At 51.1% G+C, this 25591-nt stretch overlaps 1 protein-coding gene across 5 annotated transcripts in view; it reads right to left on the bottom strand.

Annotated features, from left to right (window-relative positions):
* Positions 1 to 25591, bottom strand: part of Prkar1b (protein kinase cAMP-dependent type I regulatory subunit beta) — a 138066-nt gene that overhangs the window by 25667 nt on the left and 86808 nt on the right. For all 5 annotated transcript variants that reach the window (XM_075974945.1, XM_075974923.1, XM_075974937.1 and 2 more), the window contains exons 5-7: positions 18446 to 18507; positions 17713 to 17759; positions 6783 to 6941 (exon numbers count right to left, since the gene is read on the bottom strand). In XM_075974945.1, coding sequence (XP_075831060.1) covers positions 6783 to 6941; positions 17713 to 17759; positions 18446 to 18507 — 268 coding nt within the window. The remainder of the gene's footprint in view (positions 1 to 6782; positions 6942 to 17712; positions 17760 to 18445; positions 18508 to 25591) is intronic.

Genomic DNA, 25591 nt, shown 5'->3' with positions numbered 1-25591 from the left:
CTGATGCTGGCAATGGCGCTGATCAATGGTAACAGTAAAGAGGGTGGTGTTAGTGACTGTGACCATGAAGATGATGGTGTGAACCTTCCTGGGTAACCTGGAGAGAGCTCTTGGAGAGGGTCAGCACATTGTCTTTCCAGGCAGAGGCAGCCCATCAGTGCCCATGTTCTTGGAATAATCATGTCCTCTGCAAGGCCTCAGGTTCTTCATCAGGTCCATGACCCGGCTGCTGTCTCTAACCTGGACCCCCTTTCTCCCTCTGTGACATCAAACCACTGCTCAGACAAAGCTGTCAACACCTCAGCTCAGAAGCTGAGGCTCTTTATTTCCTGTTCTGACACAGGAGGGCATCAGCCGGAGACAAGACCCTAATCATCAGAAATGGGATGAGTCATGCTGCAGATAGGTACCGAGGGGCACCAGCCCCCTGCAGCCCAGCTACTCAAGAGGCATAGTCAAGACCTTGCCCTGGCCACTGATGGACCCCCACATCTCCGAGAGACAGCTGTTGTATCTCTACTGGATTGGAAACAGAAGCCCAAAGAAGGTCACGGCTTGGCTCCTGTCCACTGAGTTGGGGGCTGAAACTGCTGTCCTGGAGCTCTCTATGTAGATCAAGCTGGCTGCTATCACAGAGATCTGCGTGCCTCTGCTTCCTGGATGCTGGGATGAAAGCTGTGTGCCAATACACCAAGGTTCTTTTCTTTGCTAAGGTTCTTTTCTTTGCTGAAGGATAGTTTCACTCTGTTGCCCACACTAGCCTGGAACTCACTGTGTCATCCAGGCTGACCTAGACCCTATGATTCTATCTCCAGCCCCCCGACTACCCCCCCCCACGCAAGTGCCAGGATTACAAACATGAGTTCACACAGCCTGCCAACTGCAGCTGTGTCCATGAAGCCACTGCTATGTGCTGTACCACGTGATCATCCTCCATTCTCACCCTGGACTGGGGGACTCACACACCCTGTGCCCAGGCGTGGGGCTGGCAGAAAGCAGAGCTAAGGTGGTCCAATCTGTCTGATGTCATAGCCACAGTATCATCAGCCTCCCATGCTCTGGTGCAGGTGGAGTAGCCAGCAGCAGCTGTGTGCAACCACACAGGTAGCTTTTAGACAGGCTTCCATGCGGGTGGAGAGGGCTCAATGCCATGTAGACAGACATGCACGGGGGTGGGGCTAGCTGCCACAGAGGAGTCCCTGGGTGCTTATCAGTCAGTAGCAGAGACAGCTCACTGCCCTCTCTGCAGCTCAGTGCCCTCTAGGACACTCAGAGTGTGATGTTCATGGCTGGGTACCTCTTAAAGATACAAGTACCCACAGTCCAGTTAAAGCAGGATGAGCCAGGAGAGAAATCTATCCCTGAGTAATCATGTACCAACAGTGAAAGGGTGATGCCTATGGGGAAACACAGAGGCATTTGCAGGCACCAGAGCTCTTACCAGCCAGACCCTGCCACCCTGACTTGAGGACCCTAGAAGGTAGGGTGGACAGCCCAGGAAGTTCCTACTTAAAGACCAGTAGTCGGGTGTCAAAGGAGAAACCAGCCTTGAATAACAGTTGGGGGTGATGGAGGAGAGGAACATGGGGGACAAAGAGAAGGGGTTGGGCAAAGCACAGGGTGAAGCGAGAACAGTGCTATGGGACTCTGGGGAACACACTGAGGCGGTGGGTGTCATGACCAAGATTCATATGCTGGCAGGAGCAGGGGGTGAGTGTAAGGTAGTGTAGGGATACTAACAGAGCTTGGAGGGGCAGCCCATGAGCATATCCAGTGACGAGCCTGGGGGAGGTTGGAGGATGATGAGCTTGCTTGCGCTCGCTGTCAGAAAGCCTGGGCTCGGGCCTCCATTCTCACTGACTGCTTGAGTTCTGTTTCCTCATCTGCTCAATGGGAATATTAAAACCTGCCCCAAAGGGTCTCCATGGAGACTGGCACAAAATACAGTGACAGAACCCGAGCTCTACCCCCAATTTTGAGCCTCAACTTTTCCCTCAAATCTGGTTCAAACCAGCACTGATAAGCTGGCTAAGTTTCAATCCTAGAAACCCAGAGTCACATGTTGATGTGGGATTCCCCTCTGTATGCTGTGAATACGTTTTATTACCATTGGTTAATAAAGAATCTGCTTTGGGCCTATGGCAGGGCAAAATAAAGCCAGGCGGGGAAATCTGAACAGAGATACAGGAAGAAAGTAGGTGGAGTCAGAGAGAAGCCACGTAGCTGCCAAAGGAGACAGATACCAGAACTTTACCTGGAAAGCCACAGCCTTGTGGCAATACACAGAATAATAGAAATGGGTTCGTTTAAGCTTTAAGAGTTAATTAATAAGAATCCTAAGCTAATAGGCCAAGCATTGTTTTAATTAATATGGTTTCTGTGTGATTATCTCGGGTCTGGGCAGTCTCCGCCCACAGCATGTATGTCCCTAAGATGTTGACTTCCTAGGGAAAGACCCATGATGGTTAATCCTGATGCTTAGTTTGACAAGATCTAGACTCTCCTAGTAGACAGACCTCTGGGCATGTCTGTGAGGGAACTTCCAGTTGGGTTATTCATAGGAGGATCCATCCTAAACATGGGAGAAACCACCACTATTCTATGAGCTGGGGTCCTGGATTGAGTACAAAAGAAAAAAGAATCTCTCTCTCTCTCTCTCTCTCTCTCTCTCTCTCTCTCTCTCTCTCTCTCTCTCTCTCTCTCTCTCCTTCCTGACTGTGGCCCATGAAGGACTGTACTTAAAGCCATGAGCCACAATAAACCTCCCCTCCCTTAAGTTGCTTTGGTTAAGTATTTTGTCAGAGTAATGAGAAAAATAACTCAGTTGCCAACAGGGCTAGGGACTCAATGTCCCGCATTAAGTTGTCCTCAGCTGTCTAGACCTTGACGGTTAGACGATGGTTCTGCCAGCGGAGGCTGGAACAAGTCTGTTCCCATGACAACACGATGGCACAATTGGAAAGCCAGTGTCCAGGCTCTCGTGACGCAGAACTATTGTGTCTGCTGATGGGTGCGAGTCGGGGTGGCTGCGGTGGCAACAGCCTGCTCAATGACCTGGCCCAAACCATTTTACTGCTATCCAGCCCTTAAAAAAGGCATCTCTTTTGAAACCGTGTAGTCCCCACTGACCACCTAGCAATTAAGCTCTCCCAGCGGAATGCAGGCAGGTCGTGACCCAGGAACCTCAGATGCTAATGTTGGTTCAGTGGGCAGGATAATGCTGAAAATGTCCTGGAGCCTAGGGGAAGTGGTCAGCCAGCAGGTGAAGCCAGACTGCTTTGTTCCTATGCTGAGCCTTCACCTGCTAAGCCTCTTGGTGACACCGGGGATTCCCAGTTTAGTAGGCTTTACAGCATGCAAGACAGCAAACCCAAAATGGCTCCAATGGGGCTCAGCCTAGGAACCTGTCTGCAGAGGCTAGCTCAGCTTTCTCCCCAAGTAGCCAGCTTGGTACAGGGCCTCCATCTGCCTGTCCCCCTGGCACCTGCAGCATGGATGTCAACGTGACAGAATCTAGAGTCACCAGGGAGTCTCAGTGAGGGATGATGTTGGTGTGGGTTAATCTGTGAGCACTTCTGGGAGGGATTATTTTGATTGTGTTAACGGAGCTGGGAACGCCCACCTGGAATGTGGGCGACACCATTTGATTAGTCCTGAACTAAGGCAAAGGAGAGCGACTTGTACTGGCTCCGGTTCTTAGAGAGCACTCCTTGGCTGTGGCAGGGAGGTGACCAGCTGCCTCTGGCTCCTGCTGCTGTGACTCCCCGCCATGATGGATGGGACCTCAGAGCCAGAGCCAGAATAAGCCCTTTGTCCCCTAAACCTTTCACTTAACTATTTTGTCACAGGAAAGGAAACCTCAGCCAAGATCCTGACCAAGACCATGGGCCTGGGGACACCGAAGGGCAGAGCACAGACTCGCCTCCCACGGTCCCTAGGGTCTTTCCTTGCTCCCCCCCACCCCACACACACCTGCAGAGACGCCTGACTCTCAAACGAATTGGCATGAGGCTGGGTTAGAGGATCGTTGTGTGGACAGGAGAAGCTGGTGGTTGCCGAATATGCAGAGGGCCCGCCTTGCTCAGGGTGTTCCAGGTAAGACAATGAGACCAGGGACCAGGGCTGGAGTCTTGGCTCAACGGTTAATAGTACTGGCAGCTCTTCCAGAGGACCCGGGTTCAATTCCCAGCACCCACATGACAACTCACAGTATGTAACTCCAGTCCTGGAGGATCTGGCCTTCTCACACATACATACAGGCAAAACAATGCACATAAAATAAAATAATTAAAAAAAAAAAGAAACCAGGGACCAAAGACCCTATCCCCCCCCCACACACACACACAATGCTGAGACCCATACCCTGTCCATGGTGAACTCTGCCTACCCCATGGTTCAGAAGAACTGGAACCAGGGATGTGATTCTAGCTCCCAGCACAGACTGTCCTAGCCGGGCCACCTTTGTTACCCAGGACAAGAAGCTGGCCCTGACAGAAGGTTCTCTGTCACCTGAAGCCTCAGAGCAGATATCCCACCCCCACCCCTTCACTGCAGCATAAGCAACGGTTCAGAAAAAAATTCTCAGCCACTTTTGTGCATGTAGTTTCTCCCTGCCTTGAGGTTCTCACTCTGGGCAAGGGTGGAGGGGTCATCTACTCCCAGGCCGTGTGAACCCCTGTGAGTTACTGGGTGACTCTAAGCTCATCTCAGAAAATTTAAAAAAGAGATAGGCGGTGCATTGAGATGGCAGGGGTCATACCACCTATGCTATGAAGTGGAGGAAGCCTGGTTCTTGGCTTAGAGAGTCAGTAAAGATGTGGGTCCTTCAGAGTCAGTGGCATTAGGAATGGGGACCCATATCTGCTTAGGACACAAGTTCCCACGGACTCAGAACACATCATACAGAGGTCTTGGAAGACCCCAGTATGACTTCTCCTGCACAATTCCATTTTGTATATGAGACCCTCACCCCGCCTTTGGAGACACGGTGTCATGTAATCCAGGCTGGCCTCAAAGTTGCTGTGTAACTGAGGATGACATTGGACTTAGATGTTCACCTCCTGAGTATTAGAATTATTGGTATGGACCACTGTGCCTGGTTTAGGCAGTGCTGGGTATGGACCCCAGGGCTTTGTACCAATTGAATCATATCCAGACCCTCTACTAAAAATTCCTAACTCACTAGCTGCAGACACAGGTCCCCAAAAAGGGGCAGACGAACAGAGGGCCCAAGGCTTAAGTAAAAGGAAAGAAACTCGTGGACTGTTGGTCTCTGCTGAGCCCTCACCTGAGTCCTACAGGTGACAATGCCCCCAACTCTGCCCAGCACTGGGCACTGTGTCCCTTAGACAAAGTAGCAAGGAGAGACACTTAGGAAACTTCCAAATTAGAAGTCACCGACTTCCAACTTGAATATGGAGTCTGAGCTGACCTTGTGGCCTGTAGCTAACTCCCTTGGGACACTGGTGACTCTTCATTTTCTGCATCTCCCACTGTGAGTCCATGCTAAGGCGGGAGCCCTCAGTGGGGGTGATTTGGACGTATCCAAATCTGCCTAGACAGGGATGGGTGCGGACAGGATTCAAATTCTCCACAAGAGCTCTGCCAATTCTGGAGCCCAAAGGGGCTATTCTTAGTGTCCGGGGATCCGAAATTAACCCAAAGAAAATGCCAGTTTCTTCTGCGATTTGAGAGCATTCCTGAATATAAAGTCCTGACCACAAAAGTCCCACAGCCAGCAATGACACAGCGTAGAGGAGACGGTAGGGAAACAATGCTTGTGCAACTCCAAAGCCAGGTGTGCTCAGAGGGGACCGGGACTGTGTCCTTTGGCAGGGTGGGAGGATCCCCCATCACACCCTCCCACTGGGACAGGCAGGTCCCTGCAGATCGGGAACATGTTAGAGACAAAGGACGATGGTGCTGTACCATCTCTTCTGTGTCTTTGTGCCCACAGCAGTACAGGAGCCCTGACGTGCCAAGCATGCTGGCCCTGGGGACAGCTGCCTTCCAAGACTGTGCTGGTCCACGAGTGTGTCCTACAGAAGAGCTGGCATCACCTTAAGACAACAGAATGTGCCCTCTGTACCTCAATGACTGGGCACATGGGCTCCATCCTGAGCTATTCTGGGGAACACTCTGGAACGTCTCAGCCTATGGCCACTCTTCAGTTCTCACTGGGATGCCCAATCTGGAGTCCCAGTCGGACCAAGGTCCCTTTGTGAGCCTAGCAGCTCCGTGTCAGAGGTCAGGAGGGTGGGCTGCAGAGGGGGCTGTGGGGCCTCAGGATGGAGCACTCCTGACTCCTTAGGATGAAACTTTCCTTTTCTTCTCATTGTGTTCCCCATTCAGGCCACGGTACCAAGCAGCAGCCACCCCCAAGACCTGTGTACACTGTGTCCCCATGGTGCCCTTTAACCTTTATCCTAATGTCATCTTGGAAGGATTCTGAGTTTTATCCTCCATGTGACCTCATGGTCCTAAATGGTAGGACTGGAGATCCAGCCACTACAACCACATTCTTAAGTCTCTGGAAAGAGAGAATGGGGGATTGCAATAGAGATTCCCAGCTATCTTCCTGTTTTAAAAGGGGAACACAATAGAAACATTCCCAGCTAACTTCCTGTTAAAAAGCTCCCCAAACCTTTTCTGATACTTTGCACTCATGGCAAGGGCTGTGTCTACGAGGGAGACACATCTTGACCTGAGACCCGGGTTTCTGGTGGTGTAGACTCTACTGCCATGCCTCCTCCCCTCGAGCCCCTGGTCAGGCTTCCACTCACCATGAGGATGCGCCTGTAGCTGTCACGATCGATGCCCCAGAGCTTGAGGTCCGTTTTGGCCTTCACGGTGGCTGCTCTGGGGGTGCCATAAATGAGAGCCAGCTCTCCGAAGCTTCCCCCCTCACTGATGTTGGTAACCCATTCGCCGTTCACATACACCTTCAGAGAAAAGAAGAGAAAGGCCGTGAGACATGTGTGTCACAATGACTGCTTCCTCTACGGGGAATCCACAGTCCATCCTAGTGAGAATTGATCGGAGCCTTGCAAAGCTCTTGGACCACTTCTTGCACAATCCTGCTCTGGACATAACCACGGGCTAACCATGCTCCAAGGAGCTCTCATCCCACCTCACCCCATCCTACTCAGAGCCACACCTGGGCAGCACACAACATCAAAGAGCAGGTCAGGACCAGAGGGCAGAACACAATGTGTGCCAGCTACCTCCTGGGAAGCTTGCCCATCCGGGGATCACCTCTCAGTCTCTCTGAGCCCCAGTTTTTCTGACTGAACCCCAATGAGTTGTTCTACCATTATACATAGACCCAGACGAACATCCTGTCTCTTGCCTTTCCTGTTTACAAAACTGCCTGTCCTCTCTGGCAACACAGGAGTCCCTCTGCTTGAGTATCCCTCTGACCCCCCCTTGTCCCACCCCTGTGAGTGCACACTGACTGTCCCCTTCTCCTCTGGAACTTTGCCACCAAGGCAAGTACCCAAGTCTTTTGGCCAGTGGCCTAGCTGAGCCCCCTGGCCAGGCATCACTACCAAGCTGCACCGAGAAGAAGCCGGGACAAGATTCCCTTTCAGACCACGCGGGCGACGCACCCTGCACAGAGTGTGCACTATGCACAGAACTTGGGGGACCCACACCCAACCAGTACACAGAATGGGCAGATTGTTCATTGCCGGGGCGATTATGCAGCTCGGTTACTATAAATTAACACAATGCATGCTTTCTCCCTCAGCGTCTCAATGAGCATACAGAACCGTTCCCACTGCTAAAACGGGTGTGTACCCGAAGAATGGATTGTGATGAATCATGGAAGCGATTCTTATTGAAATCAATGTCTCATTATCCGGTAATAACTGAGGCACAGAGATTTCTGTCTGAAAGAGAACGCCTCACAGGTGATGGTTGTAACGCCACGATGAAGTGAGCAAGGCATGGAGAGGGACTGGCTAGCTACAAAGATGGGGGGTTGGGGAAGTCAGGGCCTCCCAAAGACAGGACTCTACCAGATGGGATGTATGCTCCTCCCACCTGGCCTGGTGGGTTCCCCAAACCCCAAAGGGAGCTAGGGTGCTTGGAGAGGAAGAGGCAGGTACATCTTGCCCTTAAAAACCCTCAAAGAGGGTGTCATACACCTGTCACCTTAGGCTGAGGCAGGTGGATGATGGGCTCCAGACCAGTTTCAGTTATAGAGGGAGGTCTTATCTCAAAAAAACCAATCAAACAAACAAAATCAAAGCAAACAAAAAAGCAAAAAGTAACAAAAACAACAACAAATCTAGAGCCAAAAAGATCCACAAAGAATCTGGAAACAATGCCACCAAATGCTATAGGGAATGAGGAAGGGAAAAGAGGGGGAGGGGGGTGATCTGGGAATTCAGACAAGAGTTTACAGAAGGCAAAGTATACCCTCAGGGCCTTACTTCATTTCCACAGCCCAGGAAAGGTAGGGCACAGCCTCCCCTCTGGTCTCAGAGCTGGCATTGCCACCTTGCCTAGGCTTCTGCAGGACCCGATGCATGGAGAGTTAACTTGCAGGTGGCAAACCCCGCCCCCCCCCCCCCCCCCCGAATCCGAGCATGTAGCTCAGTGAAGATGCACATCCCTCCCAGGACCTCCTCAGCGCCACCCTCAGTCTGCCACTTGGTTCCTTTAGTCTTAGAGCCTAAATGAACTTGGGCTGTCATAACGACACGATGTTTCCAGGATCATTGTTTTTATTGCTTTTTTGGTGCCAGGGGTTGAACACAAGGCCTTGCACACCAGCCCCCTCACTGGCGGATTCTAGGCAGGGGCTCTACCACTGAGCCGTGTATTTAGCATCTCTCTGAAGTATTCTAAACACACACCTACTACTGAGCCATATTCCCAATCTCTCCCCTTTTTGAGACAGACTTCCCCTCTCTAGTCCATGCTGTCCCTTAACTTGGCAAAAATCTCCTGTTGCAGCCTCCAGAGACCTGGGATTATAGGCATGCACCACCACCCGGGCATCAGAAACATTCTTCTGGTGAATGTCCTTGCTTTGCTCTGACGAGGATCCGAGGCATCATCCGTTGTGTCAGGCACACCCGTTGGCTCAGCGGCAGCACGTGCTACTGAAGCATTTCCTAGAGGCTGCTCTGACCCCACCACACTTCTGTCCCCACGTGTCATCTTGGGCTGAGTCGTAAGTACAGATGCTCTTGGGGGTTGGGAGAGGTGTGTAGGACACACGAGTCCCCACTGGTGAGTTGCCAGTTGGCTAGTCTCTCTCTTTATAGCATAGGGATGGAGGAAGCCCCCACCCCAGTGACTACCCCAAGTGGGAGAAGGGACATAACGCCACCTTCCCCAGATTACTGAGCCTCTGGGAACACAACATACCAGCTGATCAACTCCCGGAAGGAAGAGTAAGTGTGGCTGCCCTGGGACATGACCAAGGGAGCAGGGACCCTCTACAGTGACTACCCTCCCTCACCCCAGAGCTTCAAGCCTAGGGGATCCCTCACAGTGTCAGAGGAAACCATTGTGTCCTCCAGGGCCACCCGGAGGACAAAGGGCCATCCTTCTGTGCACACTGGCCTCTGTCACAGCTCCTCCACCCAGCTGGTACGCAAAGGGGCTACTCTTGTTTGGTTCCAGTTTTTGTTTTTTCTTCCTTTAAGAGAAAAATGGTGGGAGGCCCCACTGGGCCACATTATGCCACACTAGGAGCCAACGGTTCTCCAGCTGAACTGGCCTCTGCCGTTCTGCCCTGCTTGCCTTCCTCCTTCCTGCCTGTCCCTGTCCAGCCTCTGCTCAGTGAGTGGCCCTCTGACCCGGTGCCTTCTCACCTCTAAGGAATCTGCAATAGATGACCGATTCCCATCTGCAGTGCAGCATCCGAATAGCAGAGACATAGGCCACAGGCAAATGCCATAGAGATAGAAAGCTGGTGTGGGGGCCCACGTGTGCTTGAGAAACTGAGTCTGGGGAATTGGGAACATAAGGCTAGCCTAGGCTACAGAGGCTCTGTCTTAAAAAAGGAAAAAAGCAAGGCTGAAGAAATTGTTCAGCTGATAAGGCGTTTGCCTTGCAAACTCAAGAACCTCTGGGCACGGTGGCCTGGGGAGAGGGCGTCTGGGGAGAGAGCGCTGGGGGAGAGGGTGATCTCTGGGGCACATTAGTCTGCGCTCCTACAGAAATCATTGAGTTCCGGGCTAGTGAGAGACTCTGTGTTAATCAAACAAGGAGGACTGACAAGATGCCTCCACAGAGAAGTACTTGTCACACAAGCCTGACGACCCGAGTTTGATCCCTGGGACCCATGTAAAGGTGAAAAGAGAGGACGGATTCCACATTGGCCTCCAGATATGTGGTGTCAAAAGCACCCCTCACCCCCCCACACACACACGATACAATAAATAAAATTAAATTTACAAAACGAAATAGATAGTACATGAGGAATGACAGTTTGATTCCTAGCTTCCATATGCATGCACACACACATGGACACATGCACATTGCACATATATGTGTGAACATACACACTAGAACAAAAAAGAAGGGAAACCATAAAAGACTCTGAATTCAGACCCCTGGGGTGGCCTAGACTCTGCATGCTTTTAGGGGACTCATGCCAATGCCTGTTCAGACTGTAGTGTGCCCAAAGGTAGCCAGAGGCGGCTGGATGGCAGAAGGTCACCTGTGCCATAAAGTCTTGACAGAGTGCCCAAGGATCACTGGATTTTTGGAGCACTGGGACTCCAAAACATCACCCTCCTGGCGCAGATGAACCAAGGTTGCCATGGGCCCAGGGGTGTGGGCCAGGACTAGCTCCGCCTCCCTTCCCAAGCACTTCAGATCAAGTGTGCCAGGTAGCAGTGGGAAAGTGAGGACGATCACAAGAGCTGGGGCACAGGATTTTCATTCCTGGTTTATGTCCCCAGACCACTCCTGGGTAGTCATCCGGTCAGTGAGGGTCCCGCTTCTCCTTGGAGCCAATCCATCCTGGGTGTGGCCCTCTCTTGTTCTTCCTCAAGTCCTCATGCAGTTCCTGGGAACCCTAAGACATGCCAGGTCAAGACCCCAAGTCTGGAGTCAGCTGCTGATTTCCGCACCCCAACATGAACCCCAAAGTGGAGTCACATGAGATCTGCATGAGCCTAAGAGTCCAGGGGAGGGCCAGCACCGTGCAGCCTGGGTCACCCATCCCCACTAGAACAGCACAGCATTTGGGGTGCCTCAGACTCTAACACCCTCAACTCTCCAGGCACACTGACTGTCAGGCAACATTCAATACCCTGTGACCTTAAGAGGCTACCAAGGACCTCAGGATGATGTGTTGTGTGGGTAAAATAAGCTTGGGAGGTTCCAAGCCCTGCAGGAAAATGGCACAGCCAGCTCTGCATTCAACAAATTCGTAATTGAAACGTCACAGCCCTTTAGAAAGCAGGTCTCCAGGAGACATTCACACATTCATGTTCGCTGCAGCATAACTTACAAGAGCCCATAAGGACGCTCAGAGATAAAACGTGGCACATGCCTGCAGTGAAATACTACTCAACCTTAAACGGAATGTTCTGACACATGCCATTGTGTGAACGGATGATGGACCTGGAGTATGTTTTGCTCAGTTACAAGAAGACCCAGGATAGATGCTGTATGACGTCACTATGAGGCCCCAGGAGAGTCAGGTTATTTTTAGATTTTTATTTCGACGTGTAGGGGTGTTTTGCCTACATGTAAGTCTGTGCAGGCAGAAAAAGAGGTATGGAACCCTGGGACTGAAGTTACAGACAGTTATGAGCTGCCATGTGGACGATCGGAATGGGATCCAGGTTCTCTAGGAGAGCATCCAGGTCTCTCCAAACCCAGGAATCAGATTTCTAGAGGTAGGAATTAGAAAGGGGAGAGTCAGGGGCTGGGGTGGGGCTGTGGAGAGACTGACTAAAGGGGCCAAAAGAGAATCAGAGAATCGGTAAGGCAGTTCAGGCAGGAGGAGGATGGGAAGGCAGGTCAGTGGATAAGAGCTCACTGTGGGACTGTGAGGACCTGAGTTCCATTGCCAGAAACCATGCTTCATAAAGTCAGATGTGATGGTATGTGCCTATAATTCCAGCGCTGGAGAGGTGGAGGCAGGTGGATACCTGAGGTTTTGTGGGCCAGCCAAGCCTGATTGACTTAAATGTCCCCGGCCAATGAGAGACCCACACTCAAAAAAGAAGGTGGGCAATGACTGATAAAGACACCCGAGGTTAAGCACTGGCCTCCACAGACATGTGTCCTCCACCCCCTCCCCTACACTCACAGAGGAAAGGGTTCTGCCAATGGGTCATGGAGACAGCTGCACTGATGACCGCATAGTTCACCTCAAGCTCTGAGCACTTGAACAATTTAAACATGCGTGCTCACCCGGAAACTCTGGCAAACTGAATAGCCCCCAGCCCGACTCCTGGACCAAATAGTGATGCCCACGGACGCCTGATTCCTAGGGGCACACCATGCTGCCAGGAAGGGAGGCACCTCTGAGGTGAGACCTTCTTCTGAAACAGGAGGAATCCTGCCTACCTAAAAGCCACAGGGACAGCATGAACCTTAGAAAGGATGGGGGACTCCAAACAAGAAGTCTAAAGACAACGAGGGAAGACTCTGGGCCCCACTCCCAACCTTGTGTGCCGGCAGTTGAGAGTCCTTTTCAGCAGAAATGCTGTGTTCCGTGATTAAGATAAGTTGGAAACTATTTTTCTACTACTAGAAAAAAAATGGATTATAGCTCTTGGCAAATGTACACACATTGCCTGGCATTTTACAGAGTCTCTGTGGAAAGCCATGATTTTTAACCAAGACTGAATGTTAGGCCTTTCGTCCCGTGGTCCTCTAGGGCACTGTTAGTGGGAGGACAGTGTCCATCCTGGAGGGGTGCTCCAGAAACCCTAGTGCACTGGCCTGCCTGGAAGGAACGGTGCGGATTTTGCCTGCAGGGGTGAAGCTGATGACCTCCCTCTCGTGTCCCCCACCCAGGTAAAGGAAGAATCATTACCGACCTGGTGGCATCCTCACAGATCTGCCTGGCCTGAGGGAGGGGGTCACACAATACAGTGCTGAGGCCATAGAAGCTTCTTGAGAGCAACCACAGCATTATAGTGATGTACGCCCCATAACTCAGCAGGGACTGACATGCCGGCTTCTCACTCCCAGCCCCTTACTGGGCACTCTTTGATTCCTTTAAACGTGGCCTTCCTTGACGGCTCCTGTGTGTTTACCCTGCATCTCCCACATCATAGTCCAGTCTCCTCTGTGCCCAGCCCTGTGGGTGCACCCTGCCGCCCACCCCTGTTCCCACTGGAAAGTCTGAGAGATTGATGGAGGTGTTGGAGACTTTTGCACAGCGCTGTGGGGAGGCGAGGCCGGATGCACCCACTCACAGGTTTGGTCTTTGCACCACCCGCAGCCTCTACATCCTAAACTCAAGGCTTTAGCCAGGAAGCAGCATCCACCCACGATGCCCAGACATCCTGGTTTGGCCAGCCAGGGTCCAGCAAGGGCCTCTAAGCCGCCTTTGAACCTGACCCTCCCGGCAGGGAAGGGAGGGAGGGAGGGCAGATCTGCCGAGACAATGTATTTGAAGAAGTGCAGTTTTGTGAAGGTGAGCTCAGTTTTTCCTCCACAAAATCGCCTCCACATGTCTCCAGGCTGGCAGGAGACCAGCTAGAGATCTGACCATCATTGGAAGGCAGTGGGGCCAAGCAGAGGCCGCGGAAACTCCCTGCCTGGCCACTTGTGGTCTCGCTGGAGCCAAACGGGAGGGGGGGCGCTGGAAGGGTGCTATTCAGATAAGCTGTGACTTTGGGGATCCTCAGTTCTGCCTCGAAAGGGTGGAGTTGGGGACATGGGATCCTGCCAGTCCCATCCACCTCACACGCTGCCTTCGAGGGCGGTCAGACTCATCAGTTCGTGTGACTTGCCCATTTTGTAGGATTTGGGGGACACTGTGGTAGCGACCGGCTTCTGGAAGTAGATGAAAGGGCACAGACTAAAACACTGAGCACACCACGGGCCCCCCAAGGACTGTGATTCCCTGCTCCTTGGCCAGACCTGGGGGTGTTCCACAGCACGTGGCTCGGGGGCCTCTGGGGAAAATCACAGACTCATGGAATCAAGGACACAAGGTGGCCAGGGAGACGGCTGCTGTACTAGGGCACAGAGTGGGTGTGGAGGGCTTTCTTGAGGTTGAAAGGGTTCTAGAAGAACAGGCTGAGGTGGGGCCTACCGAGTCCACAATGATGGGATAGCGGGAAGAGGGCAGGGGGCTGCTCCGTGGGAGAATTCCTGTGTAATCCTCCGTGTTCGCTTCTCTGGGAAGAAGCCTAGTACAGCTGAGGCAGCCCCGGGTGGGGGAGGTTAGTGGCACAAGGCTCTGACCCACCCACAGCCTTCCTGTGGATGCACACGGGTGAGGTTCTGGGAGTCCGTGAAACAACCTCGGGGCACTTTTCCTACATCTACTTACTTTGGGAAACCAAAGAATGTGTTATCCAGAATTCCCCGGGGTCACCCCAGCCTTGTCTTTGAGATGGAACTGAAAGATGCTAGGTGACTTTGGTGAACACAAAGAAGAGCACATTTCGGGCTGGAGCTACGGCTCAGGTGGTAGAGAGCTTGTTTAGTATGCTTGAAGCCCTGGGTTCCATCCCCAGGCACCACATAAACCAGATATAGCCACCCAGGTCGGTAAGCCCAGCACTCAGGAGGTAGGTACAGGCAGGAGGATCAGAAGTTCAAGGACATTTCAAGGACTTTGAGATCAGGTTGGAATACATGTGACCCAGAAGAAAAAAGATGGAGGAGGAGGAAGAAGAGGGGGAAGAGAAGAAAAAAGAAGGGAGAGGGAAAAGATGGAGGAGGCACCAGTACATTTGGGGGTTGGGGGAATGGATGGGCTAGGTCAGAACCCACATGGGCTCCCTGGCAGGCTACTGGAGGAGGGTTTGGTTTTCTGTTTTCACTAGGTCAGCATTTATCAGTGCTCCAGCACAAACAGAGGAGCTGGGTCTGGAGGGCATTGAAGGATGAACAAGAGTTTACAGGGTAGAACAAAAGTAATAAGCAGAAAAGACAGGAAAGCAGAGGCCCAGAGGTGTGAGACCCTGTTTATTAGCTTCCTGATGATTGTCATCTACCGCATGATGACAACCACACCACCCCCAGGGCAGGCCCGTGTTTACTATTTCCAGGGTACTAGGGAGCTGGCAAGGCCCAGGAGAGCAAGAGCTAGCAAACACTTAAGAAGCCATGAGTGGCGGTTTGGGAGCCAGGAGCGGACAGGAACCTGAGAGCAGGGTTTAGCGGAGGAGCAATGGGTGCAAACTAGAGAAGCTGGTCGAGTGCTTCCCTGATACGCCCAGAAACCCTGGATTCCACGCCTGGCACAGCACTGAGGTAATGGAGGCGGGATTGAGGGTTCAGGATCATCCTTGGCTACATAGGAAGTGTGGGCCAGCCTGTGCTACATGAAAACCAAACCAATAATAAACTAAAAACTAGAAACAAGTCACCCACACCTCTCAGCCTTCAGCCTCTCAACCCATCAACACCACTTCCAACAGAGAGCTGGAGAGACCGGTCCTTGGGACCCACTTACACAAACTGCTAGGGACCAAGCCCTCGTCTCCTCCCTACCCGACCTGACCTGGGTAGGGCAGGGTCCCAGTTGTTTTCTGGGCTGCGTTTTTCATGGATGTTTGTTTTGTTTGTTTGTTTTAACTGAAGCACAACAGAAGGATGTGACCATGGTCACAGCAGAGCGTGGCATCAGAGCCACTTTTAAATCTTCCACCTCACACTTCCTCTGAGTGAGTAGTCCCCCGAGAGATCGCTAGCTCCCGACTCAGTTTCCTTGTTTGGGGAGACAGGAGGCCCTCCCTCCCCTGAGACCCAGACCCAGGGGTTGAGTCGTCAGATTCACTAGGTCAACCCTGCCTGTGCCCCCCTCTGGACGCCAGGGTGAGTCACTTCCTATGTGGTGGCTCCGGAAGCAGGTGGGCCAGTGCGGTTCCCAGAAATGCATTGTGGGACAAAGTCAGGCTGCTGGGGAAATCAGAAAAGGCTTTTCCCAGAAATAGCCCGGCTGGACAGAGGCTCAGGAGCAGAGGCCAGGCCCAAAATAGCTTGCCTAACCCCAAGGCACCAGGCAGGGTGTGGCCTGGACACCTCTGAGGCCATGGAGGGCAGAGCAAGTCCCCTCGAACAGGTGGGGCACAAACTAAGGCTAACTGAAAAGATGTGTCTATGCTGAGTCCCAGCCCAGCCATAACTCTGGAGATGGCCTAGGAACTGACCAGCAACCTTAAGGACTTTAAAATGTCCTGTGCAAACTCTGCCCATATCCTCTGGTCCATCTGGAGACCAACCTTCAAGAAATGGGCCACGGAAGCAGCCTCAAAGGAGCAACTGAACCATGAGGGAAGGACACATGGCGCGCCTGTTGACACCCACCCTGAAGATCTGACGTGGAATGGGACCCTGAAGGGAGAAGCTGCTACTCGGGTGACAGCAAAAGAAAGTAGGGGGGCACCCATAAGGATAGTACCAGTTTAGACCCATGGCAGCCCAGCAGTGGTCAGACTCTGGAGGCAAGAGAAGGCCCCAGACTGACCTAGAGACAAACAGGCATGTGTGGTGGCTCATGAGCACCATCATATCGCTTGGGAGGATGACCCAGGAAGGTTACCAGGAGCTTGAAGATACCCTGGGCTACAAACTGAGACCCTGTCTCAAAAATAAATAAATAAATAAATAAAAATAGTCAAAGAGACAAAGCCACAGAGGGTTTGGACAGGAAGTAGGCCTCTCAACTCAGGGAAACATGCTCCAGGAACAGGATTCAGACATGAAGAAACCAGGGCCCTTCCAGCCAGAGCACTGGGGGCTTGGGCAGGGGTGGCCATGGAGGTAGAAGGGAGGAGGACTTGACTGAAGGCACCAGGTGGGATCTCTGCAGGGGATGCTTCTAGCATTACAGTGGGGAAGGGCTCTATAAACATGTGAGCCCTTTGTCCTGAGAGTCCCTCAGCGAAGCTTGCTGTCTGAGGATGGGTGCATGCTGGCACAAAATGTGACTGTCACCCCATGTGACATCAGTACCTCTAGGGTCTCCAGACATGGATATTCCTGCCCACGTGACAACCATGAACATCCACAGCAAGCTGGTGTGGCATTTGCTGGCAGGGGCTAGCCAAACAGAACACCTTAGGCTGCTCTCCACCCAGACTCTGCGTGAAAGCAATAAACAACACAGAACCCCACTGGCCCTGCACCTGCCTAAAGCAGCTCTCCTTCCCAACTGGGCTTTCATGCCTTATAGCACTGTTTAGATAAAATGCATTATTGGTCTTGAATAAAGCAATTAAAATGAGGCTGGGGGTGTGGCTCAGCGCTAAAGTTCCTGTCTAGAATCCCCCAGTAAGAAACTGGTGTGTGGGTGACAGAAAAACCCACCTCAGTGTCGAAAGTCCTGAATTTCACCCTTAGCACAATAAGTAATGCATACATACATACATACATACACACACACACACACACATACATACAAATATACATACACACATACATTGGGAATCTACTCAGAAAGAAATGCTCTCGGCCTACATGTGCAAGACCTAGTACAAATCTGTGTAAAGTCTTAAAACCAAGCACGCAAAGAGGACCGGCTGTCTAGAAGCCAAGATGGATACTCACATCTACTTCTCCTTGGTCAATCACATAGAAATTATCTCCTTCGTTCCCTACAACAAAACAAAGAGACAGCAGATGTAAAATACAAAATGGAATGAGTTTGAGCTTCTCAACCGCCTGGCAAAGAACCCTTGCAACTACGTGTGCCAGCCAGTATCGAGTAAATACCAGCCCTGGTGGGTGCCGGTTCTTGGGCATAGGGGCCCCCTCTCCTTCTTGCATACTGGAATTGAACCCAGGGCCTCATGCACAGCCAAGCAAAGGCTCTACCGACGAGCCATGCCCCTACCCGCAGAACTCTTTTCAGTCATTAAGTTCTTCAGGTTGGTCTTGAACTCGAAATCCACCTGCCCCAACCTCCCGAATTGCTGTGAGGACAGACTTATACTACCATCGTGCTGTGTTTCATTAGTTTCTTCTTCTCTTCTTTTTCCTTCTCTCCTCCTCCTCTTTTCTCTCTCCCTCCCCCTCCTTTCTCTTTCTCTCACTATGTAAACCTAGCTGTCCTGGAACTTGGTCTGTACACCAGGCTGGCCTTGAACTCACAAAGGCCTGCCTGTCTCTGCTTTCTTAATACTGTCTTTTTATTTTTTATTGTTTTTGAGTCTCAAACCATAGCCTAGACTGTCCTTGAACTCATGACAATCCTCCTGCCTCAGCCTCTCAAGCGCCCACCACCCCTGGAAGTTTCTTAAGTTGATCAGGGTAGATAATGAGCATCTGGTGGGGAACATACCTTGCTGTATAACCGTTTCCCCAGCGATGTGAGTGACAGGAAACATGGCATCAAATATGTCACTGAAAAACAAACACAGTCGGGAGCTGTAGATGGCACCAGCCTAGTGAGCCTGCTTCCCACAACATATACACAGTCCAGTCCACTTACCACCTCCCAGCCCCACAGAATCGAGTCTGCAGGCCTTGGGGAAGAGATCCCCTCAAAGATAAAAGAAGAATTAAGGCCTTCACCAGCCCGCCACACAGCGCCACGTGGGCGCTCTGCACACAGTCGACGGGCACAATCTGCTTGTTTAGCTTTTTCTGGATGCTTTGCTTTCTTGAGACAGTGTGTCAAACTATGCAGCCAAGAATGACCTTAACGCCTGACCCTCCTGCCTCCACCTCCTCGGTGCTGATATTATAGCCACCACTCTGGATTTATGAGGTACTAGAGATTAAACCTAGGGTGTCTGCATGCCAGGCTAGCCCTCTGCCAACGGAGTCACCTCCCCAGCCCCTGACTGGCTTCTTACAAGAAAGGCTTGACTTTATGAGCACTGTTTTTACAATGCAGTTAGAAGAATAAGTCACAATAGGTAAGGAATGTTTCTCATGCCAATAAATACAACTCTGCTGGGACATGGCCATCAAGCCTGATTCTGTGGGATTTGCTGGCTTTTGTTTTTCTTTTTTCCTCTTGAGGAAAATATTTACAGCCACAGGAATGTTCTTAATTCCAGACACAGAAAAGATGTAGGAGGTCTGGGGACGTAACTCAATGGTAGAGCACTTGCCTAGCACGTGAAAGGCCCTGGGTTTAATTCTCAAGCACTCCAAAAATGTACAGAAGCGAGCCATCACTCAGCACCCCTATGTTCAGAGCAGAGATGCGCTAGCACATGTGGACCCTGAAGGTTACCAACGTTGGGGAGCTCAGAGTGGCCTCTGGACCACCCCTGCAGCCTGGTGGCTTCATCTTCTAAAGGCAGATGTGAAATGGGCTGTTGGACAGAAGCCAAAGGGGGGGAGGGGAGTGGGCTATCAGAGTCGCCAGAAACAGTAGAGGCATGCAACTCAGACACATTTATCCCAAACACGCCCTATCCCCAGCATAGTCGCTGGAACAATCAGAAATGTTAGCCCACTCTCCTGATATGCAACGTCCACCATCAGAGACCTCCCTGTCTCCGGGGTCCCTGGGTCCCCAGAAGAGGAGGCTATGATGTTGGGGAGGCTAAGGCAGAAGTACAGAACCCCTAGCCAGGGAGTGTGAGTGCTTGGAAACATCGGACACTTCCCTCTCTGCCCTGATTGTTCAGAAAGGAGTGTATGCAGATTGCTAAGTTGAGGCGAATCTCTGAGGAACTCAAGGTCTCTCGAGCTGGAGAACATACAAAGCCTTCTGGGAAGAAAATACAAAATGAAAGATCCAGACTGCTCCATGCTCTGGTTCCAACATTCAGAGAATATAAATAATTCTTTACAAGACCCGTGAGAGATCAGCCTGGTCAGCATTCCATCCTGGATAAAGGAAGAACACACCAGGCCAGGCCCCCTTGCTGAGGAGTCACAGTTAATAGTTGCCAGGAGAGTGGCCAATGAAGCTCCACCCTCTTTTTAAGGATGTACAGTTTATAGTTTCTGGGGGAAGGCTCATGAAGTCCCACCCCTCCCCGAGGCTTTACAGACAGTTACTGGCTGATGGGGGAGGGAGGGAGATTTTCTTCAGTGGTATAGCCACTGATGAGTTGCCCATGCTTCTGTGGATAAGCCCCTCCCAGCCATGCTCTTGAAAACACAGGGTTCAATGACACTCATCGGTCACCAGAGAAATAAGAGCCATCAAAACAGTAGAGGAACAAGTGAGAAAAGGAAGGTCAGGTGGTGTGGGCGGGGTGGGGGAGGAAGAGCAGGTAAGGGAGGTGGAGTGACCCAAATGCATTGCACACGGCAGGAAAAGTCCTAATGAACCCATTGTCATAAGTAGCTCCTGTATCTATTTGTTTTAAGCCCTGGCTATTCTCTCTCTATTCAAACATGCTTCTCTGGAGCTTTTCATACCAACCCTACTAACAACGTTGTTTTTAGTTTGCTGTGCTCTCTGGGAGAAGGGAGGCGGTTGTTAAGGGAGCTGTGGGCAGGTCTCACGCCAGCTCTGGCTGTCTGGCTACTGACAGGGTGCTTCTTGGCCACAGCATCTCCAGTATCTGCTGGAACCATCCAGCCTGGATACGTTTTCTCAAAACCACAGAACAAGGATCTGAGAAAGAGCAGGTCTTTTACAAATGACCTTTTGGTGCCTCCCATGTTAAAATAATAATCCCTGGCTCATAATGGTAAAGTGTGTGTGTGTGCGTGTGTGTGTGTGTGTGTGTGTGTGTATACATGGTGCACAGGTGCCTTTGCACATGTATGGAGGTAAGAGGCGGGTAGCAGGTGTTCTGCTCTATCAATCACTCTCCTCCTGATGTATGTGGACATATGTGGTGTGTGTGTGTGTGTGTGTCTCTGTGTGTGTGTGTATATGGTGCACAGTGCCTTTGCACATGCATGGAGGCCAGAGCAGAGGCGGGTAGCAGGTGTCCTGCTCTATCACTCTCCTCCTGATGTATGTGGACATATGTGGTGTGTGTGTGTGTCTCTGTGTGTGTGTGTATATGGTGCACAGGTGCCTTTGCACATGCATGGAGGCCAGAGCAGAGGCGGGTAGCAGGTGTCCTGCTCTATCACACTCCGCCTTATTTCTGTATCTGCCTCCACAGCACTGAGGTGATAGGTATATGTGCAGTCACACCCAGCTTTTCCTTATGGTGCAAGGGATTCAAACTCAGGTCCTCATGCTTACCCAGCAAACAATCTTACTTACTGAGCCCCTCTCTATCTTGGTTTTTGAGACTGAATCTCTCTCACTGAACCTGGATCCTGGCTGGTAAGCCCTAAATATCTTTCTGTCTCTGCCTCCCTGTGGCTGAGGTTACAAGGGCCTACTACCACACTTGGGCTCTGGGGTTTGAACCCAGGTCTTCACACTTGTGCAACACACACTTTATCCACTGAGCTTTACTCAGGGGTGGAATATATGCATGCATATACATGCACATATATCTGTATGATATCGATACGTCTATATATGTGCGTGTATACATATATAAGCAATGTGTATGTGTGTATGCATATCATGTATATAAGGTATATAATTTTATTCTGTAAGTAATTAGACCCTGTGTACGTCCCACCCGCCTACTCAGGCAGCTGCTTCCTTCACCATCCTGGCATCGGACACTTCTCTGCTGAGATGTTACTGGGTCTAGAAGGTGCAAGTTCGAACTTCCTGATCCTCAGAGCATGATGCGCAGCCAGTATCAGTGCCACCCCAGCCTGCCCTTGGTTGTCTGTCATTCCCTGCCTGAGCATCCACTGCCTTGTGCACCTCTGTTCTCCCTCTTTTCTGGGGAAAATGCACCAATCCAGCAACTTCCTTTTCTTCTTTGGCCTCACACTGTAGCGCAGGCTGGCCTTGAACTCACAATGGTCCTCTTACTTCAGCCTCCTAGTGCTGCGAGCCAGCTCGCACAGCTTAGCACAGCTTCTGGTGCAGCTTCCTCATGCTCTTAGACTCCTTTCAGTCATCCCTCCCTGCCCTGAGGACTTTCTAGATATTCCCATGTTTATGTAATCACATAGTGGGCCACGATGAACATTCCAGAGCTCTGCAAGACGAGGGCAGATAAATATGATCACATCTCCCTGTTATACGGGGCTTGCTTCCACTTGCACTTCTGCCTGAGTTGGCCAAGGCGGGAATGGACTGAAAATGTTTTCTGGGCAAACAGCAACCCCAAACTGAGTCTGGCTCTTGGTGTCAGTCACAGATGTTTGCACACACCTGGAGCGGCCTTTCGTCAAACATCACTGAACAACCCCACATCTCTGTGAGCAGGCCAATGTCCCCTCCACTGTCCAGCTGCATGGCCATCGCAGAAGCAAACTGGGGACATGGAGACGCCAAAAAATGCCACCGGAGCAGCCAGGCTGGGTCTCACTTACCACAGAGGCTTAGAAGCCAGGTTTTCTTTTTAGAAACCTGACACCCCTTGAGAAGACTCAACAAGCTCATTCAATGGCTCTACCCACTCCCCTTGCCTCCTTCCAACTTTAGACAAACCTAATCCCTTCTCCTCTCTCTCAGCACTTAATGGCATTAAAACACACTGGCCTCCTCTGCCTATAAAAAGGAAAACAGGTTTCCACTCTGATCCGGAAGTCACCTCCAAAGGGTTCAAGAGAAGCCACAGGCAGAAATCATAAACAGCCTCACATTTGGAAACCTGATCAACCCACCCTCCCTGTCAGCAATACTGGCTGCTCACAGTGCAGCAGTGGCTGGGCTGGGCTCTGGGGTGCAGGAAGCCATCGGTCAGGCCTACAGGGAAGGCAACCAGATCACCACTGGAGGCACTGAAAGCCTGACACTGCCCTGAATCCTTTTGGCCAACTCTGGTCTGTAGCACAAATAATAAAACCCAGAGACAGAATTGGAATTCAGCCTGAAGATCAGAGAAGCCAAGCCGCCAAGCCACTAGAGAGCTCTTATCTCTATGAAATCTTCAGACTGAAAGAGAACAAGCTCCTGTCTCATCCTGCCTTATGTTCCTCTCTAGTGCTGGGATTAAAGGTGTGCACCACCACTGCCTGGCCTTTATGGCTAACTAGTGGCTGCTGGGATTAAAGGTGTATGCAACCACTGCCTGGCCTGTATGGCTGACTAGTGTGGCTGCTTTGCAGTGACCTTCATGAAGCTTTATTTATTAAAACACAAATAATATACTGGTCTATGCACACCTGTCCTAACAAAGTTGGAATAGTAATGACCTCTGCTTCCACTTAGGGAAGATGGGAACACTATGTAACCTTATCCCAGCTCTCACCAGGCCTGTGGCTAAGAGCATAAACCTTTTGAAAGTCTTTACCTAGGCCATCATTCCTCACCAATGTCTTTCCCTCCTGCATCACCTCAGCTCTGGTGCTTCTCGGCCTAAATGAATAAGGGAATGGACAGGTGACGAGGGACAGGTGGGTGGGCAGGTGGATGAATGGATGGGTGGATGGCCAAGTGAGTGAAAGGATGGGTGGACAAGTAGGTAGATGAAGGGATGAAAGAATGAATGGATAGATGAGTAAATGGATGTACAGACAGGTGAGGGAAGGATGGGTGAGTGGATAGACAGACATACACATAAATGAGCAAGTGAGTGGATGAGTGGATGGAAGAATGGACAAACGGATGGGTGGACATGTGACTGATGGACAGATGTATGGATGGATGAACAGACGGATGGGTGGGTGGATATATGGATGGATGGATGGATGGATGGATGGATGGATGGATGGATGGATGGACGGACAGATGGACGGACGGACAAGTGGATGGATAGTGGATAAAACGATGAACTAGTGGGCAGACTACAGAGTGAGGCGAAAGAAGAAAAGAAAGTCATGCATTTTCACCCATATAGAAGGGAGAACAGAGGTGCATGAGGCAATAACAGGCCTCCTTTGTGGATGCTCACGCAGGGAGTGGTAACCCAGGGCAGGCTAGATGGATGGTAGATAAACATTAGAGATGGGTCGGTGGATAGACAGGTGTATGGATGAAGAGGACAGGCGAATGGGCAGTAGTGGACAGGTGGGTGGACAGATGGACGCATGGGTGGGTAATGGGACAGATGGATGGACAGGTGAATGGATGGTGGGTGATGGACAAAGCACACGTAGGGCTAAGGAAAGAATGCGGCGGGACAGGACAGTGAGTAGTGCGTGCACAGAAGGACGATGCAGTCTTTCTTGAGATGCACAGCAAACAGCAAAAGCTGCGGCACTGCCTGCCTTGAGCCCACGATCTCCACACCGAGGAACCCCCATGATTCGAAAACATGAAAAGGTGTGTATCCAGTGATAGACACCAAGACACTCCTTACACAACGCAAAGTTCAGAATGCACGTCCGGATGTATTAAAAATCCTGTACTAGGCCAGGTGGGCTGGCACACACCTTTAATTCCAGAACTCAGGATTAAAGGCAAGTGGATCTCTGTGAGTCCAAAGCCAGTTAGGGCTCCGTAGTGAGTCCCTGTCTCAAAAAAAAAAACCACATTTTTTTTTCAGTCATGGTACCTTTACAAAGTGTAGTGTTGTGTGGTGCAGGGCCACAGAAACACTCTATGGTTAAGAGCACTTGCTGCTCTTACACAGGATTCAAGTTCGATTCCCAGCACCCATGTCAGATGGTTCACAACCACCTGTAACTCCACTCAGGAAGATGCTATCTTCTGGCCTCTGTAGGCACCTGTACTCACACATACAAGCATATATATACACACACATAATAAAACAAAGCCCTTAAAAACCAGTGATACACGTGATAAGGGAAAAAGATGTTTATGATGTTATCAGTGGAAAAGCTGACTAACGGAGCAACACAACCTAAAAAAAATGCAATCCCAGTACTTGGAAGGCAGAGGAATGCAGAGCTCTGTGAGTCTAAGGCCAAGCGGGTCTATAGAGCAAGCTCCACGACAGCCAGGCCTACACAGAGGGACTCTGTCTCAATATACATATAATGAAACAATCGGCCTAACTGCATGCCACGATACTACATAGCTACCTCGGGGAGAGAGGCTGGACTGAGCCACCACATGGGTGCACGCGTGTGTGCATATATTTGAGTGCGCCCCAATGTACATGTGCTACAGCGGGAATGAGACAGTCAGAGGACATGCAGAAGTCACCCCTCCCACCATGTTGATTTGGGGAATCAAATTCAGGATGCCGGGTTTGGCAGCAAGTCTTTTTATTAACTCTGCATCCTGCCAGCCCTCCACTTTATTTTTTGAGATAGGGGTCTCTCCCTTGTCTGGGTCTCACTGATTCAACTTGGCTGACTAGCAGGGAAGCCCAGGGATCCTCATGCTTCTTCCTCCCCAGTTGTCGGATCATAGACCATCTTCTATGCGAGTGCTGGGCTCCAAAATCAGCCTCTGGCTGGGACAGCAAACACTTTACCAACTGAGCCATCCCTCCAGTCCCTTTCCCTGTATTATTGATGTTCCACTTATAATTTATGAATCTGTGCATATTTATTTAAAATTACCCAATTGCCTCTT

The sequence above is a fragment of the Microtus pennsylvanicus genome, chromosome 1 (assembly GCF_037038515.1).
Source record: "Microtus pennsylvanicus isolate mMicPen1 chromosome 1, mMicPen1.hap1, whole genome shotgun sequence".
In the NCBI taxonomy this organism is placed as follows: domain Eukaryota; kingdom Metazoa; phylum Chordata; class Mammalia; order Rodentia; family Cricetidae; genus Microtus; species Microtus pennsylvanicus.
This window is presented reverse-complemented; position numbering and strand designations above follow the sequence as displayed.